The 20017-nt window shown below is 42.4% G+C and overlaps 1 protein-coding gene across 1 annotated transcript in view; it reads right to left on the minus strand.

Annotated features, from left to right (window-relative positions):
* katnb1 (katanin p80 (WD repeat containing) subunit B 1) overlaps positions 1-15052 on the minus strand; it is a 19836-nt gene extending 4784 nt beyond the window's left edge. Inside the window, exons 1-12 of the mRNA XM_053319995.1 lie at positions 14960-15052; positions 11373-11512; positions 10517-10647; positions 9697-9814; positions 9182-9282; positions 8827-8868; positions 8571-8654; positions 7854-7969; positions 7681-7752; positions 6667-6817; positions 5777-5967; positions 478-629 (exon numbers count right to left, since the gene is read on the minus strand). Coding sequence (XP_053175970.1) covers positions 478-629; positions 5777-5967; positions 6667-6817; positions 7681-7752; positions 7854-7969; positions 8571-8654; positions 8827-8868; positions 9182-9282; positions 9697-9814; positions 10517-10647; positions 11373-11412 — 1198 coding nt within the window. The 5' untranslated portion in view covers positions 11413-11512; positions 14960-15052. The remainder of the gene's footprint in view (positions 1-477; positions 630-5776; positions 5968-6666; positions 6818-7680; positions 7753-7853; positions 7970-8570; positions 8655-8826; positions 8869-9181; positions 9283-9696; positions 9815-10516; positions 10648-11372; positions 11513-14959) is intronic.
* Positions 15053-20017: the final 4965 nt, after the last annotated feature.

Genomic DNA, 20017 nt, shown 5'->3' on the forward strand with positions numbered 1-20017 from the left:
AAATGCAACCTGTGTCAAACGGAGTTTAACTACCACCGGAGTACGTGGAGTTTGAGTTAGCACCTCCACGCTAAACACCCAGGTGCAGCCAAGCCAGCCTCAGCTCCACCAAAGGACCATTTTGGAGTGTGGGAGTCGCAGCAGAGCCGTGATTGATTCCCAGTTAAGACACTCTGGTAAGAAATGCTTTACATTATGGGCTTAAAACTGCCTTCAAATGGAAAATAACAGGACTTTAAACATGACATTCAAAACACGTTTAATCACGATTAACTATGGAAACTCTGCGATTAATCTCGGTTAAAAATTAATCGTTTGACAGCCCTAGTTTATTAATAAGAAGAATTATTTAAATGTAAAAAGATATAAAAAGTTTCTCTCTCATCTAAACTAAAAACACAGACTGCAGCAGGTTTAATGTTCGGCAGTGATCAGCTGACGGAGGTGACGGAGGTGCTATGGCGGCGTTGGACCTACAGATGGCGTTCTTGGGCTGGAAGATCTCCTTGTAGTCTTCTGCGTTGTGGATCTCGGCCGAAGAAACGTTTTTGTCGTCGGCTTCGTCTTCGCTGGGGCTCCGTCGCTCTCCTTCGGGGCTCCGCCGGTCAGCGTCCGAGCTCTGCTTCACCCTGATGACATCACAGCATATCAGTTAGAGAGCTCTGCTTCACCCTGATGACATCACAGCATATCAGTTAGAGAGCTCTGCTGCACCCTGATGACATCACAGCATATCAGTTAAAGAGCTCTGCTGCACCCTGATGACATCACAGCATATCATTTAGAGAACTCTTCTTCACCCTGATGACATCACAGCATATCAGTTACAGAGCTCTGCTTCACCCTGATGACATCACAGCATATCAGTTAGGGAGCTCTGCTGCACCCTGATGACATCACAACGTATCAGTTAGAGAGCTCTGCTGCACCCTGATGACATCACAGCATATCAGTTACAGAGCTCTGCTTCACCATAGACATATAAAGAATAGACGCCGCATTGACTGCTGGTGCGCGAGAAATACGGCGGCCATCTTGGACCGGTCATTCTGCGAGTTACCTACAAGCAGAGTAAACGAGAGAAGAAAGATGCCAGAGCATTGCGCTGCATATTCTTGTGCCAATCGGCGGACTGTTGAGAACCGGGCTCGGGGGATTACTTTTCACAAGTAAGAACATCACTATTGCTTGTATTTTGTAAATAGAATATTATTTTACTGTATTTATGTCCACCAGTGACAGCCAGCTAGCTAGGCTCTGCTTAGTGCTGGTGCTCACCCGGCTATGAACTGAGACTTTATGAGTCATCTTCCATAACACAGACTTTACAACTGACAAAAGAATGCTATTGTACAAATAAAACAAATATTACTGGTAGTATATTGACCAGTGGATTTTACACAGGTGGCACAGACTGTATTAGTCACATGTAATCCATCCTAACAACAGTAAGATACCTGTCATATCACAAGGCACAGTGAAGGTTTGATTTAATTATCTTGTTTTTTAAAATATTGGAATCTTTGTATATTAAAGTTGCTTTGTTCTTTGTCTTTATTTTCTCTATTCTGTAAAGTGTCTTTGAGCACTGTTTATTATTATTAATATTATTATTATTATTATTATCATAAGGTGCTGAGAGTTGCAGAGAGGGTGATTCGCCAAGCTGCCACAACTCCAAAGCTGTCAACGGTCACCCACATTGTCCGGGAGGAGATTGGCACGGAGGATGTATTTCTGCTTGGGGAACACGTTGAGGAGACACAGTTTGGCATCGACAACCACCACTACAACTTGTTGTCTTTGGTTGTCTCTGTGTTTCATAAGATCAGGCTGCACCACATAGCAAAAATCACCTCTGTTGAATTACAGAAAGGGAGCACAAGAAAGAAGCTGAGCAAAACAGTACTCTTTCAAGGGTTTTAGGGGTCAACAAATGCCACTCCTCAGCAGGCAGACTTCCTCCTAAGGGTCTGGGGGCTGCCCAGTACAAGGCATTTCATTGTCTTGTAATATTGTATATTATAGTATAGTTTTGTCTATTGTATTATAGTATATTATAGTGTATTTTATTGTGTATTGTATTATAGCATAGTGTACTATATTATAGTTTATTTTATTGTGTATTGTATTATAGCATATTATTATAGTAGGGGTTATATTGTATTGTATCATATTATATCATGTCATATATTATATCATATTATATTTATTATATGGAGGTATAAATATTATATTAAGTTTGTTATGTGAAACTAGGTTATCTAATACTATGTTACATTATATCATGTTATGCTATTATATCAATTTATTACATGAGGTCATCCAATTCTTTTTATTTTATTTTCCCCCTACATTATTATGCTACATTGTTTATTTATTCATCTCTCTTTAAAATATATATGTATATCTGTATTTATTATTATAACATACTATTGGATATAATTAACAATATTACAGTATTATACCACTTAATTATACACACACACACACACACACACACACACACACACACACACACTGTATACTTCCTACCCTCACATGTAAATATTTTGTGTTATCAGTGTTTGTTCATTGTGTGTAATGTACTAGTCATATTGTTATATATACTGCAGGTATATAATGTGTCCATATATTGTTTATATATGTATATAGCCCGATTTTGTTTCTTCAACTTATTAAAACAGCTGACTTTACTGCCACGATCTGCTTCTGCCTCTATCTATATTTTAACGTGTGTGTATAGTGAGTGTTTTGCTAAATACCGAATACATCATATATCAAGACTTTTCAATTACTGTTAAACCCACTATGAATATTAAAATACGTCAAACCATGTGTCCTGTATCATAGCTACATGTATGACGTTTGCAGCAAAGGAAACCGCGTGAAAATCAGTTTAATATTCAGTGAGTTATGATTGATTAACTGCGCTGACAGTTCATTGCGCCTGTCAAACACATTACACTGAGTGGAGCGGGTGACCGGTCCAAGATGGCGGCCCCACGTCTCGTCAGCGCCAATAGGCAGTACCGGTCGCTGCGGCGTCTATTCTTTATATGTCTATGTGCTTCACCCTGATGACATCACAGCATATCAGTTACAGAGCTCTGCTGCACCCTGATGACATCACAGCAAACAGGAACACATTTAGTTTCTGTTTAATGTGTTTTATTTTAGGAAAAGGTCTCACGTTGCAGCGCTCTGTTAAAATAACATGTTAATCATATGAATATTATGAAGAAGAAACATGAAACATATTTTTGTTAATTTAATAAAAATAAAGCCAACAGAGTCCTTCACAGATTTAGATTTGCTCTCCTAAAGCAGTTTATGCTCCTACACTACCCACAATGCTCCTTGAGGTCTGATTACATCACTTCTTTACTTTTCTAACTTTTAGTCTCTAAACATTTTAACATCTAAATGAGAACAAACAGACTTTCTGAGCTCAGTAGGAACTTGTGTGTGATTTTAGAGGCTGATCTTAACTTTCAGTATCTGTTAGTTTGTGTCTACGGTCCGTATTAGAAACACGGTTTCCACGGTTACGGTCAGTAGATCATGTTCTGTCTATGAAACCGGACAGACCTCCTGCAGACAGACCGCTCACTGAACCAGAATAAACTCTAAATCAGCTTATCTGTGTCTGACTTTACCAATCAGCTCAGGTCAGAACAGCAGACTCCTTTAAACCTGAACTACAAACATTTATTACTCTAAAGATTTTAGTTCAGTTTAAAGTTTCTGAATCTGTCAAATTATTATTCCCTTTAATAATTAGGAAAGAAGTATGGAAGGAGGAGGGAGCAAAGAAAGAGGGAAGGAGGGGAAGAACTAAGGAAAAATTTAAGAAAGAGGAAGGAAGGAAGGAAGGAAGGAAGGAGGGAAGGAAGGAAGGAAGGAAGGAAGGAAGAAAGGAAGAAGTGAGGAAAGAAAGAAGGGTGGAAGGATGGAGGGGGAGCAAAGAAAGAGGGAAGGAGGGGAAGAACTAAGGAAACATTTAAGAAAGAGGAAGGAAGGAAGGAAAGAAGGAAGGAAGGAAGGAAGGAAGGAAGGAAGGAAGGAAGGAAGGAAGGAAGGAAGGAAGAAGTGAGGAAAGAAAGAAGGGTGGAAGGAGGGAGGGGGGAGCAAAGAAAGAGGGACGGAGGGAAAGAACAAAGGGAAAAATTAAAGAAAGAGGAAGGAAGGAAGGAAGGAAGGAAGGAAGGAAGGAAGGAAGGAAGGAAGGAAGGAAGGAAGGAGGGAAGGAAGGAAGGAAGGAAGGAAGGAAGGAAGAAAGGAAGAAGTGAGGAAAGAAAGAAGGGTGGAAGGAGGAAGGGGGAGCAAAGAAAGAGGGACGAGGGAAAGAACAAAGGGAAAAATTAAAGAAAGAGGAAGAAAGGAAGGAAGGAAGGAAGGAAGGAAGGAAGAAGTGAGGAAAGAAAGAAGGGTGGAAGCAGGGAGGGGGGAGCAAAGAAAGAGGGAAGGAGGGGAAGAACTAAGGAAACATTTAAGAAAGAGGAAGGAAGGAAGGAAGGAAGGAAGGAAGGAAGGAAGAAAGGAAGAAGTGAGGAAAGAAAGAAGGGTGGAAGGAGGGAGGGGGGAGCAAAGAAAGGGGACGGAGGGAAAGAACAAAGGGAAAAATTAAAGAAAGAGGAAGTAAGGAAGGAAGGAAGGAAGGAAGGAAGGAAGGAAGAAACAGTCAAAAGAGAGATGGGGTCAATTTGACCCGAGAGGACGACAGGAGACTTAAATATACTGTAGATGATAAAATATTTAATATCTATCATTCTTTTGTGGTTACACCATTTGACATTTTGTGGTTACACCATTTGACATGTTCAGGAGCATTCAGTCTTACTTTTGGTATAAAATGGGTCAAATGTCATTTCAAATCTCTCTTATTGATCTTTTTTTAATATATTGTTTATATTGAACTGGGCGTAACGTCCATGCTGTCTTGCTGCGGAGTTCAGTCTGAATTTATCTAGAACCTTTGTGTCGTCCTCCTTTCTTTCCTTCCTTCCTTCCTTTCCTTCCTTCCTTCCTTCCTTCTTTCCTTCTTTCTTTCCTTCCTTCCTTTACTCCATTCTTTCTCTCCTCCCCCCTAACTTCTTTCCTCTGTCCTTCTTTCTTTCCTTCCTCCCTTCCTTTTTTCCTTTCTCCCTCCCTTGCTCGCTCCTACCTTCCTTCCTTCCTTCCTTCCTTCCTTCCCTCCTTTCTTTCTTTCCTTCCTTCCTTCCTCTCTCCTTCCTTCCTTCCTTCCTTCCTTTACTCCCTTCTTTCTCTCCTCCCCCCTAACTTCTTTCCTCTGTCCTTCTTTCTTTCCTTCCTCCCTTCCTTTTTTCCTTTCTCCCTCTCTCGCTTGCTCCTACCTTCCTTCTTTCCTCCTTTCCTTTCCTTTCCTCCCTCCCTTCCATCCCTCCTTTCCTTCCTTCTTCCTCCCTTCCTTCCCTCCTTCCTTGCTCCCTTCTTTCCTTCCTTCCTCCCTCCTTTCCTTCCTTCCTTCCTTCCATCCCTTCTTCCTCCCTTCCATCCCTCCTTCCTCCCTCCTTTTTTTCTTTCCTTCCCTCCTTCCTCCCTCCTTTTTTTCTTTCCTTCCTTCCTTCCTTCCTCCCTTCCTTGACTTGAGGACAACAGGAAGGATAAAACCAACAAAACTACTAAATGTACTTTTTAACAAACCTGATGCTGCGTTTAAATCTAGTTTAACTGATTTATGGATTCATCATCTCACCAACTCTTATTATCTCTGAGCCACATCTGTATTTTAACTCCTGAACATCTGTCGTACCTCTGAGAGCTGCAGGTGGTTGTCGGTCTCTCGTAGTTCCTGCGCAGCGCGGCTCCTCTCGGGTCCTTCGGCTCTGTGAGCGGCTGGTTGTCCTGGATGATTCCCTGGATCACCGAGCCGCCGCTCTTCTTCACCCTCTTCAGATCCACAACGTAGGACGACACGCTGGACAGCTGGTGCGACACGCCGATCTGACGGGCAGAGAGAGCGTTAATGAGAGGAGAGACGTGTGTTTATATAAGCAGTGATGTCTGAGTCCTGTAGGCGGCGCTACACTGTGAGAGGAGAGACGTCTGTTTGTACCAGGCGGGGAGTTCTGGTCCTCTGAAATGAGGCCAACCAGGAAGTAACTTAGAGCTGCATTCTATCAAAAGGCCACCAGGGGGCGACCGTCTCTATACAAGTCAATGGAGAATTCACCAACTTCTCACTTGATTTCTAACCTCAGTAAACGTTTTCAAAATGTGTTTATGGTCTCAATCGCTAGTTTAAAGCCTTCTTCAATGCAGTATGATGTTCATTTGGGACATTTTGGCCTCCCTGATTTTATATGTGACGATAAAGCAGGGTATGCATTAGGGCGTGGCTACGTCCTGATTGACAGGTTGATTGACCAATGTCCTCGAGATCCAGCCCTAGTAACCATAGCAACCTCTCCGCTCCGCCCATGGCTCCGCCTCATGCCCATATGAGTAGAATCTATGTTTTTATTTTTCCCAGCATGCATCTGAAATTGTCAAGATGGCGCTGCCTAGATTAGAAACTATTGGCTTCCGAGCAGCAGTCCACAAACCAATGGGTGATGTCACGGATCTTACGTCCATTTCTTCTATACAGTCTGTGGTTTGTATAAGCAGTGATGTCTGAGTCCTGTAGGTGGCGCTACTCACCAGCTGCTGGTTGCAGGCTGCCAGGTCCGACACTTTGCCCCAACCAACAGGAACGACGTCGAAGCAGCGGTCCGGCTCCCAGCCGTAAACACGCAGAGAGTCTGTGGCTCCGCTGAACAGACAGCCGCCATCTGGACTGAAGAATAAACACCTGCAAACACCAGAGGACAGGGGTCAGAGGACAGGGGACAGGGGTCAGAGGACAGGGGTCAGGCACGCATCATCCTGACATACAGCGAGCGAGCGAACCGGCAATGAAATCACTCACTAAACTGTCCTGATATGCAGCGTGATGATTTTACCGCGAGTATATTTCAAACCAATCAAATTATTGAGGAGCTAGCTAGCTTGTCAACAGGAAGCAGCGTGTACATTTCAACCAAAGTATTTAGGGGCGGGTGGCCTTGAAGTGCAAATCACAACAGCATTAGAGAGACTCATACTCACATATGTATGTATTATAATATATATATATGTATGTATATGTATGTATATTTCGATGCATGTCATTGGACAATAACTGCAATGACGTCATACATGTCGGACCCCGAGCATAGCTGCCCGCTCGGTTTGCCGGAACCAGTAACTCAGACAAAGTTAACGATAAAAAAAATGTGCAAGAGGTAAGAGTGCCAACAATTTTTGTTTAATTTTTTGAAAAATGAAGATGTTGTACACAGAAAGAGAGGTCCTCCCTCGGTGGGGATCGTCTAAATACACGTTATCTCCCCTTGGCCCACTGCCTATTACTCACAGACTGACAGACAGAACATCAAATCAGGGCGAGGCATCATTGTCCAATACCTACCTTTTCCGGTGTGAGTGTCTCTAATGCTATTGTGTTTTGCATTTCAGGGCCACCGTAGGACACAGATAGAGACAGACTGAGTGTTTTTTTGAGGGGTGGGCGTCATCGCTGGACAGGGCTGATTGAAATCTCATTTTAATCACTTTTTCTCGCTTGCTCACGTCGCTGTATGTCAGGACGGACTGTTAGACAGACAGAAGACTCACCTGACAGGACTCGTGTCTCCCTCCAAAGATCCGATCATAGAAAACTTCTCCAGATCCCAGAGCTTCGTGGATCTGCAGCAAACAGACACACACAGACTTTTACTGTCAGTCGGTTTTATTTCCACCATCAAGTTAAATTGAGCTTCGTGTATTTTTTGGGTGAAGCTTCGTACCTGTCGGAGCTGCCTGATGCCAGCAGATACTCGTTGGGGTGAAACTGGACGATGTTGACGGCAGCGGTGTGAGCTCTGAACTCTGTGATGGTTTTCCCCTGAGTCAGATCCCAAAGCTGTGAAGAGACACAGAGTCAAACTGCAGGAGAACGTAAAGAGGAACGTAGAGAGGAACGTTTACTGAGAACTTCATGAGAACAGGTAGAGAACTAAATGGATTTATGTGAGAGACGCTTCATATCAGCTGATCTGTGGAGAAGACTGAGGGTTTAATCCTCCATCTGTCTCTTCACAGCTGTTAATACTGACATATGAGTGAAGAATAAACCAAACATCTCTTTATTTTTCTTCTCATCATTAAATCTGATCAGTCTCAAACCTGCACTGTCTCTCTAAAACTTTCCTCCTTCTTTAGACGGTTAAAATAACATAAATATATAGTTTAATGTTTTAAAGAAAGATAAATAACTTCCTCAATCAGCTGCTCACTGTTGGAGGAAATACAGCATTTAATGGTACTACTGGTTTGAGTGTTTCTGGCAGCAGGACAGTGTGCTTGTTTAATATTTATTTTATTCCAACAGAGGAATAAGATATGAAGCAGTAAAACAAGAACATCACCTTCATGAAATGTCAAAATAAAGATTTAAATCAGATCAAACATGATAACGAAGCTTCAGTAATGAGTATTAGTTATTAAAGGTTTGATGTTCGTACCTTGACTGTACAATCATCGCTGGCTGAAGCTAACCACTTCCCATCAGGACTGAAGGCCAGACTCCTCACAGCCTGAGTGTGACCCTGAAACACACACACACACAGACACACACAGACACACACACACACACACACACACACACACACACACACACACACACACACACACACACACACACACTCAGATATATTAATAAAAGTGATGAATCCAGAATGCAGTGATTTATGATCCAGTGTCTCGTATCTGATGTCTCACCTTGTACCTGAACACGTATCCTTTCCTCCGAACGTCCCACAGCTGACGGACAGAAAACAAGTTCACAGGTTTAGAGAAGTAGAGACACAGAGATGACACACACCTACACACACACAGACACACACACAGACATATACACACACAGACATATACACACACACAGAGACAAACACAGAGACACACACACAGAAAGACAGACACACACACACAGACACACACACACACACAGAAAGACAGAGACACCTTCACACACACAGACACACACACACACAGACACACACACAGACATATACACACACTCACACACACAGAGACAAACACAGAGACACACACACAGAGACACACAGACACACACCTTGATGTTTGTGTCCATGGAGCTGGAAGCCAGAAAGTCTCCAAACGGATGGAAGCCCAGACTGGTGACGTTGGATTTGTGTCCCATCAGAGTCCTTAAAACTGAAGAGGAGAGGAGAGGAGAGGAGGAGGGGAGAGGAGGAGGGGAGAGGAGGAGAGGAGAGGAGAGGAGAGGAGAGGAGAGGAGAGGAGGAGGGGAGAGGAGGAGAGGAGAGGAGAGGAGAGGAGAGGAGAGGAGAGGAGAGGAGAGGAGAGGAGAGGAGAGGAGAGGAGAGGAGGAGGGGAGAGGAGGAGAGGAGAGGAGAGGAGAGGAGAGGAGAGGAGAGGAGAGGAGAGGAGGAGGGGAGAGGAGGAGAGGAGAGAGGAGAGGAGAGGAGAGGAGAGGAGAGGAGAGGCGGTGAGGTCACATGACATCAAACAATATAAATCAGGTGACATTTAGTGCAAAGATAAAGAATAAATATGAATGTGAATGAAGATTGCATAGTTAGTGAGAGACAGAGTAGGTTTTCTCACTCTTGGCAGCCTCCAGGTCCCAGACTCGTATTGATCCAGACTGTGAACCAGCGACGACCTGCTCCTCTGATAGGTTGAACTGGACACACTCCACCGGGTTCTTATGACCAGTCAGACTCTGAGAGACACACACACACACACACACACACACACACACACACAGAGTCAGGATTCACTGCAGAAAATGTCATTAACTTGGTTCAGGTCTTTGGGTGTTTGAGTCTTTGGGTGTTTGAGTCTTTGGGTCATTGGGTCTATGAGTCTTTGGGTGTTTGGGTGTTTGAGTCTTTGAGTCTTTGGGTGTTTGAGTCTTCCGAGTGTTTAGGTCTTCGGGTGTTTAGGTGTTTGGGTCTCTGGGTGTTCAGGTCTTTGGGTGTTTGGGTGTTCAGGTCTTTGGGTCTTTGGGTCATTGGGTGTTTGAGTCTTTGGGTGTTCAGGTCTTTGGGTCATTGGGTAATCAGGTATTTAGGTGTTCAGGTCTTTGGGTCTCTGGGTGTTCAGGTCTGTGGGTGTTCAGGTCTTTAGGTGTTCGGGTCTGTGGGTCTCTAGGTGTTCAGGTCTTTGGGTCTCTAGGTGTTCGGGTCTTTGGGTCTCTGGGTGTTCAGGTCTTTGGGTCATTGGGTAATCAGGTCTTTGGGTGTTCAGGTCTTTGGGTCTCTGGGTGTTCAGGTCTGTGGGTGTTCAGGTCTTTGGGTGTTCGGGTTTTTGGGTCTCTGGGTGTTCAGGTCTTTGGGTCATTGGGTGTTTGGGTGTTCAGGTCTTTGGGTGTTTGGTTCTTTGGGTCTCTAGGTGTTCAGGTCTTTGGGTCTTTGGGTCTCACCATGATGCAGTTGGCCTTGCTGACGGCCCAGATGTTCACCCTGCAGTCTTCTCCTCCGGTGGCCAGCAGGCGGCCGGAGCTTTTCCCCAGAGCCAGACAGGAAACGCTGCTGGAGTGAGCCTCGAACTCCTCTGTGGAGGGTTAAAGGGGATAGGGTTAGGAGGCAGGAGGCAGGAGAGGAAGGGTTAGGGTTAGGAGGCAGGAGAGGAAGGGTTAGGGTTAGGAGGCAGGAGAGGAAGGGTCAGGGTTAGGAGGCAGGAGAGGAAGGGTTAGGGTTAGGAGGCAAGAGAGGAAGGGTTAGGGTTAGGAGGCAGGAGAGGAAGGGTCAGGGTTAGGAGGCAAGAGAGGAAGGGTTAGGGTTAGGAGGCAGGAGAGGAAGGATTTTGGTTAGGAGGCAGGAGAGGAAGGGTTAGGGTTAGGAGGCAGGAGAGGAAGGGTTAGGGTTAGGAGGCAGGAGAGGAAGGGTTAGGGTTAGGAGGCAGGAGAGGAAGGGTTAGGGTTAGGAGGTAGGAGAGGAAGGGTTAGGGTTAGAAGACAGGAGAGGAAGGGTCAGGGTTAGGAGGCAGGAGAGGAAGAGTTAGGGTTAGGAGGCAGGAGAGGAAGGGTTAGAGTTAGGAGGTAGGAGAGGAAGGGTTAGGGTTAGGAGGCAGGAGAGGAAGGGTTAGAGTTAGGAGGCAGGAGAGGAAGGGTTAGAGTTAGGAGGCAGGAGAGGAAGGGTTAGAGTTAGGAGGCAGGAGAGGAAGGGTTAGGGTTAGGACTTTTAAACTGAAGGACTCAAACACTTTATTATGAAAGACATGGTGAGTGTTGATCAGCGGCTCCACAGACTGAACAAGCATTTAAATGAAAGACTCACGCAGTCTCCATGAGATCTTGGTGGTGTTGGCAGCAGCCATACTGGTCTCACTGGTCTCACTGGTCTCTGAGAGGCTGCTGTGTGTCGACGGCTGTTCAGTTAATTCATCAAGTCATGAAGACATCAGCGTCTTCCTCCAGCTGCAGACAGGAAGTGTTAGTTAGTATTTAAACTCCTCACAGACGAAGCTGCCAACAGCAAACTGATTACTGAGCTTTAATCTGAGATTTACTCTTCCTCACTACTCCTCCTCTTCCTCACTGCTCCTCTTCCTCACTACTCCCCCTCTTCTACACTACTCTTCCTCACTACTCCCCCTCTTCCTCACTACTCCTCCTCTTCTACACTACTCCTCCTCTTCCTCACTACTCCTCCTCTTCCTCACTGCTCCTCCTCTTCCTCACTACTCCTCCTCTTCCTCACTGCTGCTCCTCTTCCTCACTGCTCCTCCTCTTCCTCACTACTCCTCCTCTTCCTCACTGCTCCTCCTCTTCCTCACTACTCCTCCTCTTCCTCACTACTCCTCCTCTTCCTCACTGCTCCTCCTCTTCCTCACTACTCCTCCTCTTCCTCACTGCTCCTCCTCTTCTACACTACTCTTCCTCACTACTCCCCCTCTTCCTCACTACTCCTCCTCTTCTACACTACTCCTCCTCTTCCTCACTACTCCTCCTCTTCCTCACTGCTCCTCCTCTTCCTCACTACTCCTCCTCTTCCTCACTGCTGCTCCTCTTCCTCACTGAACTCAGATCAGTCAACACTTTATATTTCAGCTGCTCAACAGTTTTAGATTATTATGGTGAATAATTTACATGTCTGCTAAAACAGTCTGAAAACATCACAGTATTAAATCACGTCTGTATTCATTCATCATTTTGTCTAAAGCTGCAACAATCAGTCGATTCATTGATTCATTACAAACGTATTAATTTAATCACCAACTACTCTGATAATCAATTAAATGCTTCGAGTCGTTTATTTCATCAACTCCTCCCAACACGTCATAAATGGATTTAAGGTGGATGTTTTTGAGACTATTAACTATATAAACATGGATAATGTTAAAATATATCTTCACACATTAAACTTTAACCCTCTGACTCACTGACAGTCAGAAGCTGGACGACTTTAACCTCTCTGTTCTCTCAGCTGATTCAGGTTGGTGGTTTCATTCAATTCAATTCAAATAAAACAACTTAATTTATCCCAAACAGGGCAGTTCAGTTTGCAATCTACCCGTCATAAACATAAACACAAAGACAGGACAACACATAATCAATCAATTCACTCAGTTCACTTGTCAATGGCAACACATTGGCATGAAGTCACACATGGACAAGAGGCCAAAGTGCAATAGATTACACAGGAATACATAAATAAATAAGTTAATGAATAAATATGCACCCATTATGAATGACAGGTTGAGTATACCTGGCCATTTAACAGCTTGATGGCTGCAGGAATAAAAGAAGTAGTGTCTCTGTTTGTTTTCTTGCCTGGCAGAGAGAGCTCAGGTCTGTCAGGTGAGCTCCAACAAACATTAATAATCCTGCTGAGACTAGTTTCCTCCTTCACTGATAATCCATAAAACCAGCAGATAAAAGAAAACGTTAAAAGACTTTCAATGAACGAATGATATAAATTACATAGAGTGATCTTACAAACGTTGAAAGAATTCAGCTTCAGCAACTAATGCAGAGGAGTCAAACTCATTTTCATTCGAGGGCCACAAACAGTCCAGTTTGATCTCATGTGGGCCGGACTATTAAAAAGAAGGAAGGAAGGAAGGAAGGAAGGAAGGGAGGAAGGAAGGAAGGAAGGAAGGAAGGAAGGAAGGACAGATGGAAGGAAGGAAGAAAAAAAAGGACGAAAGGAAAGTGGGCCAAAGTGGACCCCTCGGCGGGCCGGTTCTGGCCCACGGGCCGCATGTTTGACACCCCTGAACTAATAGATCCTTTAACAATTGACTCTGTGTTCTTATCAGACTGTAAGTTGGGGTCAAACACAGCTCACAGGTATTTATGTGTCTCTATAATTTTGACATCGTCTCCATGGATGGTGCTACTGGGTTTGGACGATTCTTCCTAAAGACGATGACTAACTGCTTAGTTTTGGTCACATTTAGGTCCAGGAAGTTATCATCGCACCATTTGACAAATGAAGAGAGTCATGGTCTGATTAGGCCCCCTGAAGAAGTGATAGTAGGTGTCATCACCCAGCTGACACCTGACGTTAATGCAGCATTAGAACAACGTTGGATTACCATTGGATTATGATATGGATTTGAAAATTGGGTTTACGTTAAAAGCTAAACAGGTGAGGTTGACTAGACGTTGGATATTGGTTGCTTGCCAACACAACTTAAAACCAACTAAATATCAACGTAAAGTCAACGTTATATTTTTATGTGAAACTGACGTCAGCTTTAGACGTCGTCTCAACGTTGGCTTTTAGTTGTCTGACGTTGCAACTGATATCCAACCAAGGACCAACGTTAATACAACATCCTGGGTCAGCTGGGCAGAGAACTTTACCAGGTGGCTTTCCTCTTGGTAAGACCTGCAGCTGTGTGTGCACATAATGAATAATAAAGTAGAGAGGACACAGCTCTGTGAGGAACCTGTGTGAGGTGATGGTGTTAGACATGCAGCCATTCATACATTATATCTCTGCTGCTGTCACACTGTCACAGCTGGAGGTTTAAATATAATAAACATCAGCTGAGTTATAATCCTGTTTGTGTTCAGAAGGAAAATAAAAACAAACAGGATTAAACATCAGAGCGAGGCTGAACGTTTAATTTTGTTTCCTTTTCATAATTTGTGTTTTTATCAAACTGGAGGAGAAACTCCGCAACCTGTTCAACTCAAGCTGAGTCAACTGTACATTTACATTTCCTTTTATTCCTGTTTTCATTTATACTATTATTGTTTTATTCTATTATTTATTTAATAGTAGTATGTTTACATCACTGTCTCATTGGGCTTTATTAGACAGACAGATAGATAGATAGATAGATAGACAGATAGACAGATAGATAGACAGACAGACAGACAGACAGACAGATAGATAGATAGATATTTTAAACAGCCTACATTTAATTAAGCTCTAACAGCTGATATGATGGTACATTCAGGGTTCACACACATTGCATTTCCATAACTATCCCATAATATTTTACCCCATTTCCATGACTTAATTTAATATCTGTTACCTTTTTTATATCAGATCCCTCATTCAAAACTTTTCCAAACCATTTCCAGGCCTGGGAAACTGAACCGTTTTTCTCATTTAATAACTTTTCCAGGAATTTCAAGACCGTGGGAATCCAGTAATTTAAGTTTAATGAAGCTAATTAAAGACACTAACAGCAGAGGAATAGAGTCAAACTGAGACACATTTATATTAACTATTATTTAGCTGCCTGCACGTCCCAACTGGTAACTAACTAACTAACTACCACACTAACTAACCCTAACCCTAACTCAGCTGGAGCTAACAGCTAATAATAACTACTAACTAGTATTAAACTCATTAAATCGCGTTTCTTTTTGCTTCCAGACTGAAGCTCGTCCCGGTCACTTTACCTGTGTGTGTTGTATCCTCCGGTAATCATGAGAAGCACCGGCAGGTTAAAGTTTAAACGTTAAACTAAAAGATTATCGGTTGTTGACAGTCCGGTTACTTCCGGTTAGACTGCAGCTTAGCAACTGGGACACTTCCGCTTACGTCACACCGTCTGGGTTGTTGTTTTTTTACAGCGTCGTTTTTCTACGTCTTCTTCTTCTTCTTGTTTTAAGGCGGTTGGCATCCAGCTTTTGGTGCTTTACCGCCACCTGCTGCTGAATGTGAACTAGAAACTCCATTTACAATCTACATTATTCTTATATTATTCTTATTCAGATGTTTTTATTTGGTTTTATCCATAATATACAACCAGAGAAGCTTGTTCAGCGACAGGCTGCTGCTCCCCAGGAGCAACACTAACAGACTCAAAAAGTCATTTGTCCCCCGTGCCATCAAACTGTACAACTCCACTGTGGCAGGGGGAGGAAACAGGACACATAAGAGGAGCAACACCTGAAAACTCATACGGTCTCTTATTATTTATTACTGGATACTTAAAAAATGTAATACTCACTTGACTGCAATCGTAACTTATCCTTCAGGCACCCAAAACCTGTTGCTACCTCCTGTACATATGCATATACTTTCCTGTACATATAGCCTACATACATATACACACATATATATATATTTACAATGCATATACTTGCAATTTGCACACTGTTTTGCAGTCTCCCCGGTATTTATAATGTGTGTTTTTACTGTGTAAGATGTGTGTTTTTATACTACTTTGTGTGTTTTTCTACAACCTGTACTTATTGTGGTGTTGCACTGGAACTTACATTTCCTGAGGGGAACCTCCCCAAGGGATCAATTAAGTTACTATCTATCTATCTATGGGGCGATTGCTCTGAGACAACAAGGGAAGCTCAGCTTCCCCTAAAATTTCATCAAGTAAATTGTCACAACTGTCATATTAAATTCACACTAAAATTATATTTACATCAAATCTGCACTTGAATGCGTTCAATTTTACAACTATGACATCCTGTAACCAGCTGTTTATTGCCAACACTGTTATTTTCCGACGTGATTTCCCTATAACACACTTGCAGTCCGCTCCGGACGCTGAGCGTCAATGGTGGTCAATGAAGCTTCTCCCAACAGCTGTTTTGGCCAGGGCGGGACAAGCCAGGATAAGGCTCTCATTGGATAATACGACAAACTCGTCCCGCCCCTGGACGCTGAGCGTCTCTGGCGGTCAATGGAGCAGTGGGCGGGGTCGGACGCTCTGCTTCTGTATGATGATTGGATGAAATGTTTTATAGGGCTCAAAGCCCTTGACAGACAGCTTTGGATAGGCTGACTCTTCTTAGTGTAGTTTTGCCAGTGTAGCTTGACTTTCTCGCTAAATCTGGCGACTTTCCAACTCTTCTTGGCGACTTTTTTTCTCAAAGGCGACTATTGACATATCTAGCGAGTTTTTCTGGTGTTATAGAGACTCTGACATGAAAGCACGTATCACTCTGTCCTCAACGAGCAGCGGGTGCTGCTGCGAGCTCTGCCCCCGTCCCAAAGCACTCACAGACGGTCAGGTTCACAGCAGCCTCGTACAGCAGTCCCAGTTGCAGTCCGAGCAGAGAGGAGAGTTACATTGCAAAATGGTACAGAAAACAATATGATTGGTCTAATTAATTAGATTAGATTAGGTCTTATATATTAAATATGAATTAACACGTTTATGTTGAATAATTCAGGTGTTAAGTGTTTGTGTGTTGATGTGGTTCTATGGCATAGATGAAGCATACAACAGCCTCAATTAAACACTCCTTTTATTGTAACTGCCTCGCTTCAATATGACAAGTTTTATGATGAAGATGTAAAGTGAGCTTCCCCTGTTTAAAACACCAGCAGCCGCCACTGCTATCTATCTATCTATCTATCAATGCTTTGTAACAACAACTATATACCCACCCACCGCCCGCACCTGAGAGATTGGTCAACACATAGAAATTATAATGATAATAAAATAATAATAGTAATATTAATAATGAAATAAGATATCAGTAATACAAATAACGATAATAGTTTAAAAAATAGAGGACAAAAAACTTAATTAATGTAATAACAAACAATACCAAAAAAACCTTGAAGAAACAATAAATAAACACACAGCAACTCTACCAAGTTGATCTTCAATTACAGTCATTAAGTCACATTTCTCGTGTTGTATACAACATTATAAGACTCCAGGAATGGTTTCCATATCTTTTGGAATTTATTGACTGAGCCTAGAGTGGTATATCTAAGCTTTTCCAACTTCAAATGAGCCATAACTTCCTCAACCCAACATCTATGTTTAGATTTCCAGTTATATAGTATGAGACGTCTTGCTAAGAGCTACATTATTTTTATAAATTAGAGAAAACAAACAAACTAAACAAAACAAAAATACCTCTTATACCACTTATACCTCATATTCTATCAAGAGCCCTGTATCCCTCAGAAAGCCCAGTGTTACTGGCACAGCTGCTAAAAATAGAGGAGTCATATCTGGAGTGCCACTATCTGTCTCAATGGATTACATTAAAACATAGCTAAAAGGAGGGAAAGTGTTGAATGCTAAACATATTACTTCTAAAAGAAATGGAGAGAGAGTAGAAACAATGTCAGTAAACATCAACTTTGAACACGACCTCCCAAGATGTGTTCTGCTAGGCTTCTTCAGCTCTCCAGTAAGGGAGTATATTCATCCAGCATTAAGATGTTTCAAATACCAAAGAATGGGTCATACTGCCAGCCAGAGGAAAGACAAAGAAAGATGTGCGAGGTGTGGGGGAATCAAGCATGTGGGGGGAATCAAGCATGTGGACACTGTGGGAAAATGTGCCTGTTAAATGCTTTAACTGTGGAAGAGATTGTGGAAACAGCAAAAGAGTACCTTGGTGTCTAAAGTACAGAATGTAAAATAATACAAGAAATTATGAAACCTTTTGCATATGATTTGTCTCGCGATTAAACTAAATAATGGTACTCACCATCTTCCAGTGAAATAACAGTAGTTTAATAGAAAATGGACAGGAATTTAAGGACGTGTAAAAGAGTTAAAGGAGTTAGATGATAAACCAGACATCAAGAAACATGGTTGAGTCAGACATGATCGAGCAAATAAACAAGACTGACTGTGGCTGTCTTACATGTATCTAAAAATAATTTATCATACAGAAGAATAAGTCCTTTGGGTGGCATGAATACATAGATGTGGATTCATGAATAGTTGCAGTTAGTGATTACTGGTGGACTGATGGCTAAACAAACAATTAACAAGCAGAGTTAAATTATTAAGATATCTGGTGTCAGAAAATAGGGACAAATGGCATGTTCTCAGCCACTTTGTCACATGATGTATGTTTGTTTCTCAGCAGAATGAGAGAGTATCATGTAGAGCTGAAATGAACCTTTATTTTCATTATTGAATAATGTGTCACTATTATCATTGTTATTAAATATTATTATGTAACCTATTTTCTCAATGAGTTCTTTGAAGGGTTTGAATGTTTTAAGCATTTACACAGAGTGGATTTGAAAGATTTATTTTGAACTCCATTACCTTTGACAGTTATTAGTTTCATGAAGCAGAAAATTTGATATTTAAGATGATATTTAAGATGTTGGTGTTTTGGATAAAAAAGCATCACAGCCAAGTTTGATCCAAGCTGCTGAGTGATGTTGTTGGTCAGAGATACTAACAGCAGCTGATGATGCTGAGCTGATCTTTAGCTCATTAGATGTTCAGTTGGCTCCATCTAGTGGACAGATAGTAGAACTACATCATGTGATGTGTTATATATCTGACACTGACTGGGTTTCTGCTACAGGTTAGACAAGTTTTGACGTAACTGATGTTCTTTAGATGTGGACTCTGAAGTTATGAGGATGTGACAGCGTCCTCAGATCAAATGAACACAGACAGCAGGACTGACGAGGGAGAATGAGCAGCTTCTTCTCTCCTCATGTTTCTCTACACATGAAGGTGGAAAGTGTCTGTAAGTTGACCTGAAGAGACTTCAGCAGGTGAGAATCCTACCAGAGAAATCTGTAAATGTCTGATGAACCATCAGTTTGATCACATTGTGTTGAATCACTGTTTGACTGGACAGTGGAAATGTTTCTGATGATGATTGTCTGTTTCACTAGATTTATTTAATCTTTCAGGTTTTACAGAGGATTTGATTCTTGATTATGTGTGTCTTTATGAGTTAAAGGAGAGCAGTTTGAGAATGATTTCCTTGTTCTATTATTAGTGGTTCTCAGGTTGAACCAACAGCATCGTGCCATAATTAAAAAATGTAAGGAGTGTCAGAACTGGTTCAACAGCTATAATCAACTTGGCAGTGGTGCATTTTAATCCAAAACACAACCATCTTCCGACACTGAGGCAGACTTAGTTTGACTGAAAGCTCTTTTACAGTCCATGTTGTGAACTGTCCCAGAGGCTGCAGAGTCCTCAGATGGACCTGCTCAGTGTGTCTGATGGGAAGAGCTGCTGCTTCTCTGTTTTCTACAGTATTTGTGACATGTTAGAGAGATGAATGAAAACTAATGTGTCCTGTAATGAAACCTTGTTGTAGTGAGTGAGTGCAGCTCTCCCAGCAGCTGTTTCTCTGCTATGGATCACTGTGAGGACAGAGAGGAGGGAGTCCCTCCCTCTAAAAGCTCTCTGTGTGGGGAACATGACAGCCAGACCAAAGCTCAGAGGTGAGATGAGATGATGAAATGATCCACCATCATTATTCACACTCACTGTCACATCTGACACTCAACTACTGAATAATAAGTCACAATAACTCAGAATGAACTACTAACTTTGTGAGTTAACAAAGAGCTCAACCACTGATTAGTCAACTAATCAACTAAGATGAGACAGCATCTTTCATCAGATGACATTTTGATGAACAGGAGAACATTTCTCATCCACTGTCTTCTTACTGATTTTCATTCTGCTTCTAAAACTTCAGCTGCTGACAGTCTGCTCAAAATTCATCTTTTTAAACTCTTTGATTTGTTGTTTGTTTGTA

Source organism: Scomber japonicus, chromosome 1, assembly GCF_027409825.1.
Source record: "Scomber japonicus isolate fScoJap1 chromosome 1, fScoJap1.pri, whole genome shotgun sequence".
In the NCBI taxonomy this organism is placed as follows: Eukaryota; Metazoa; Chordata; class Actinopteri; order Scombriformes; family Scombridae; genus Scomber; species Scomber japonicus.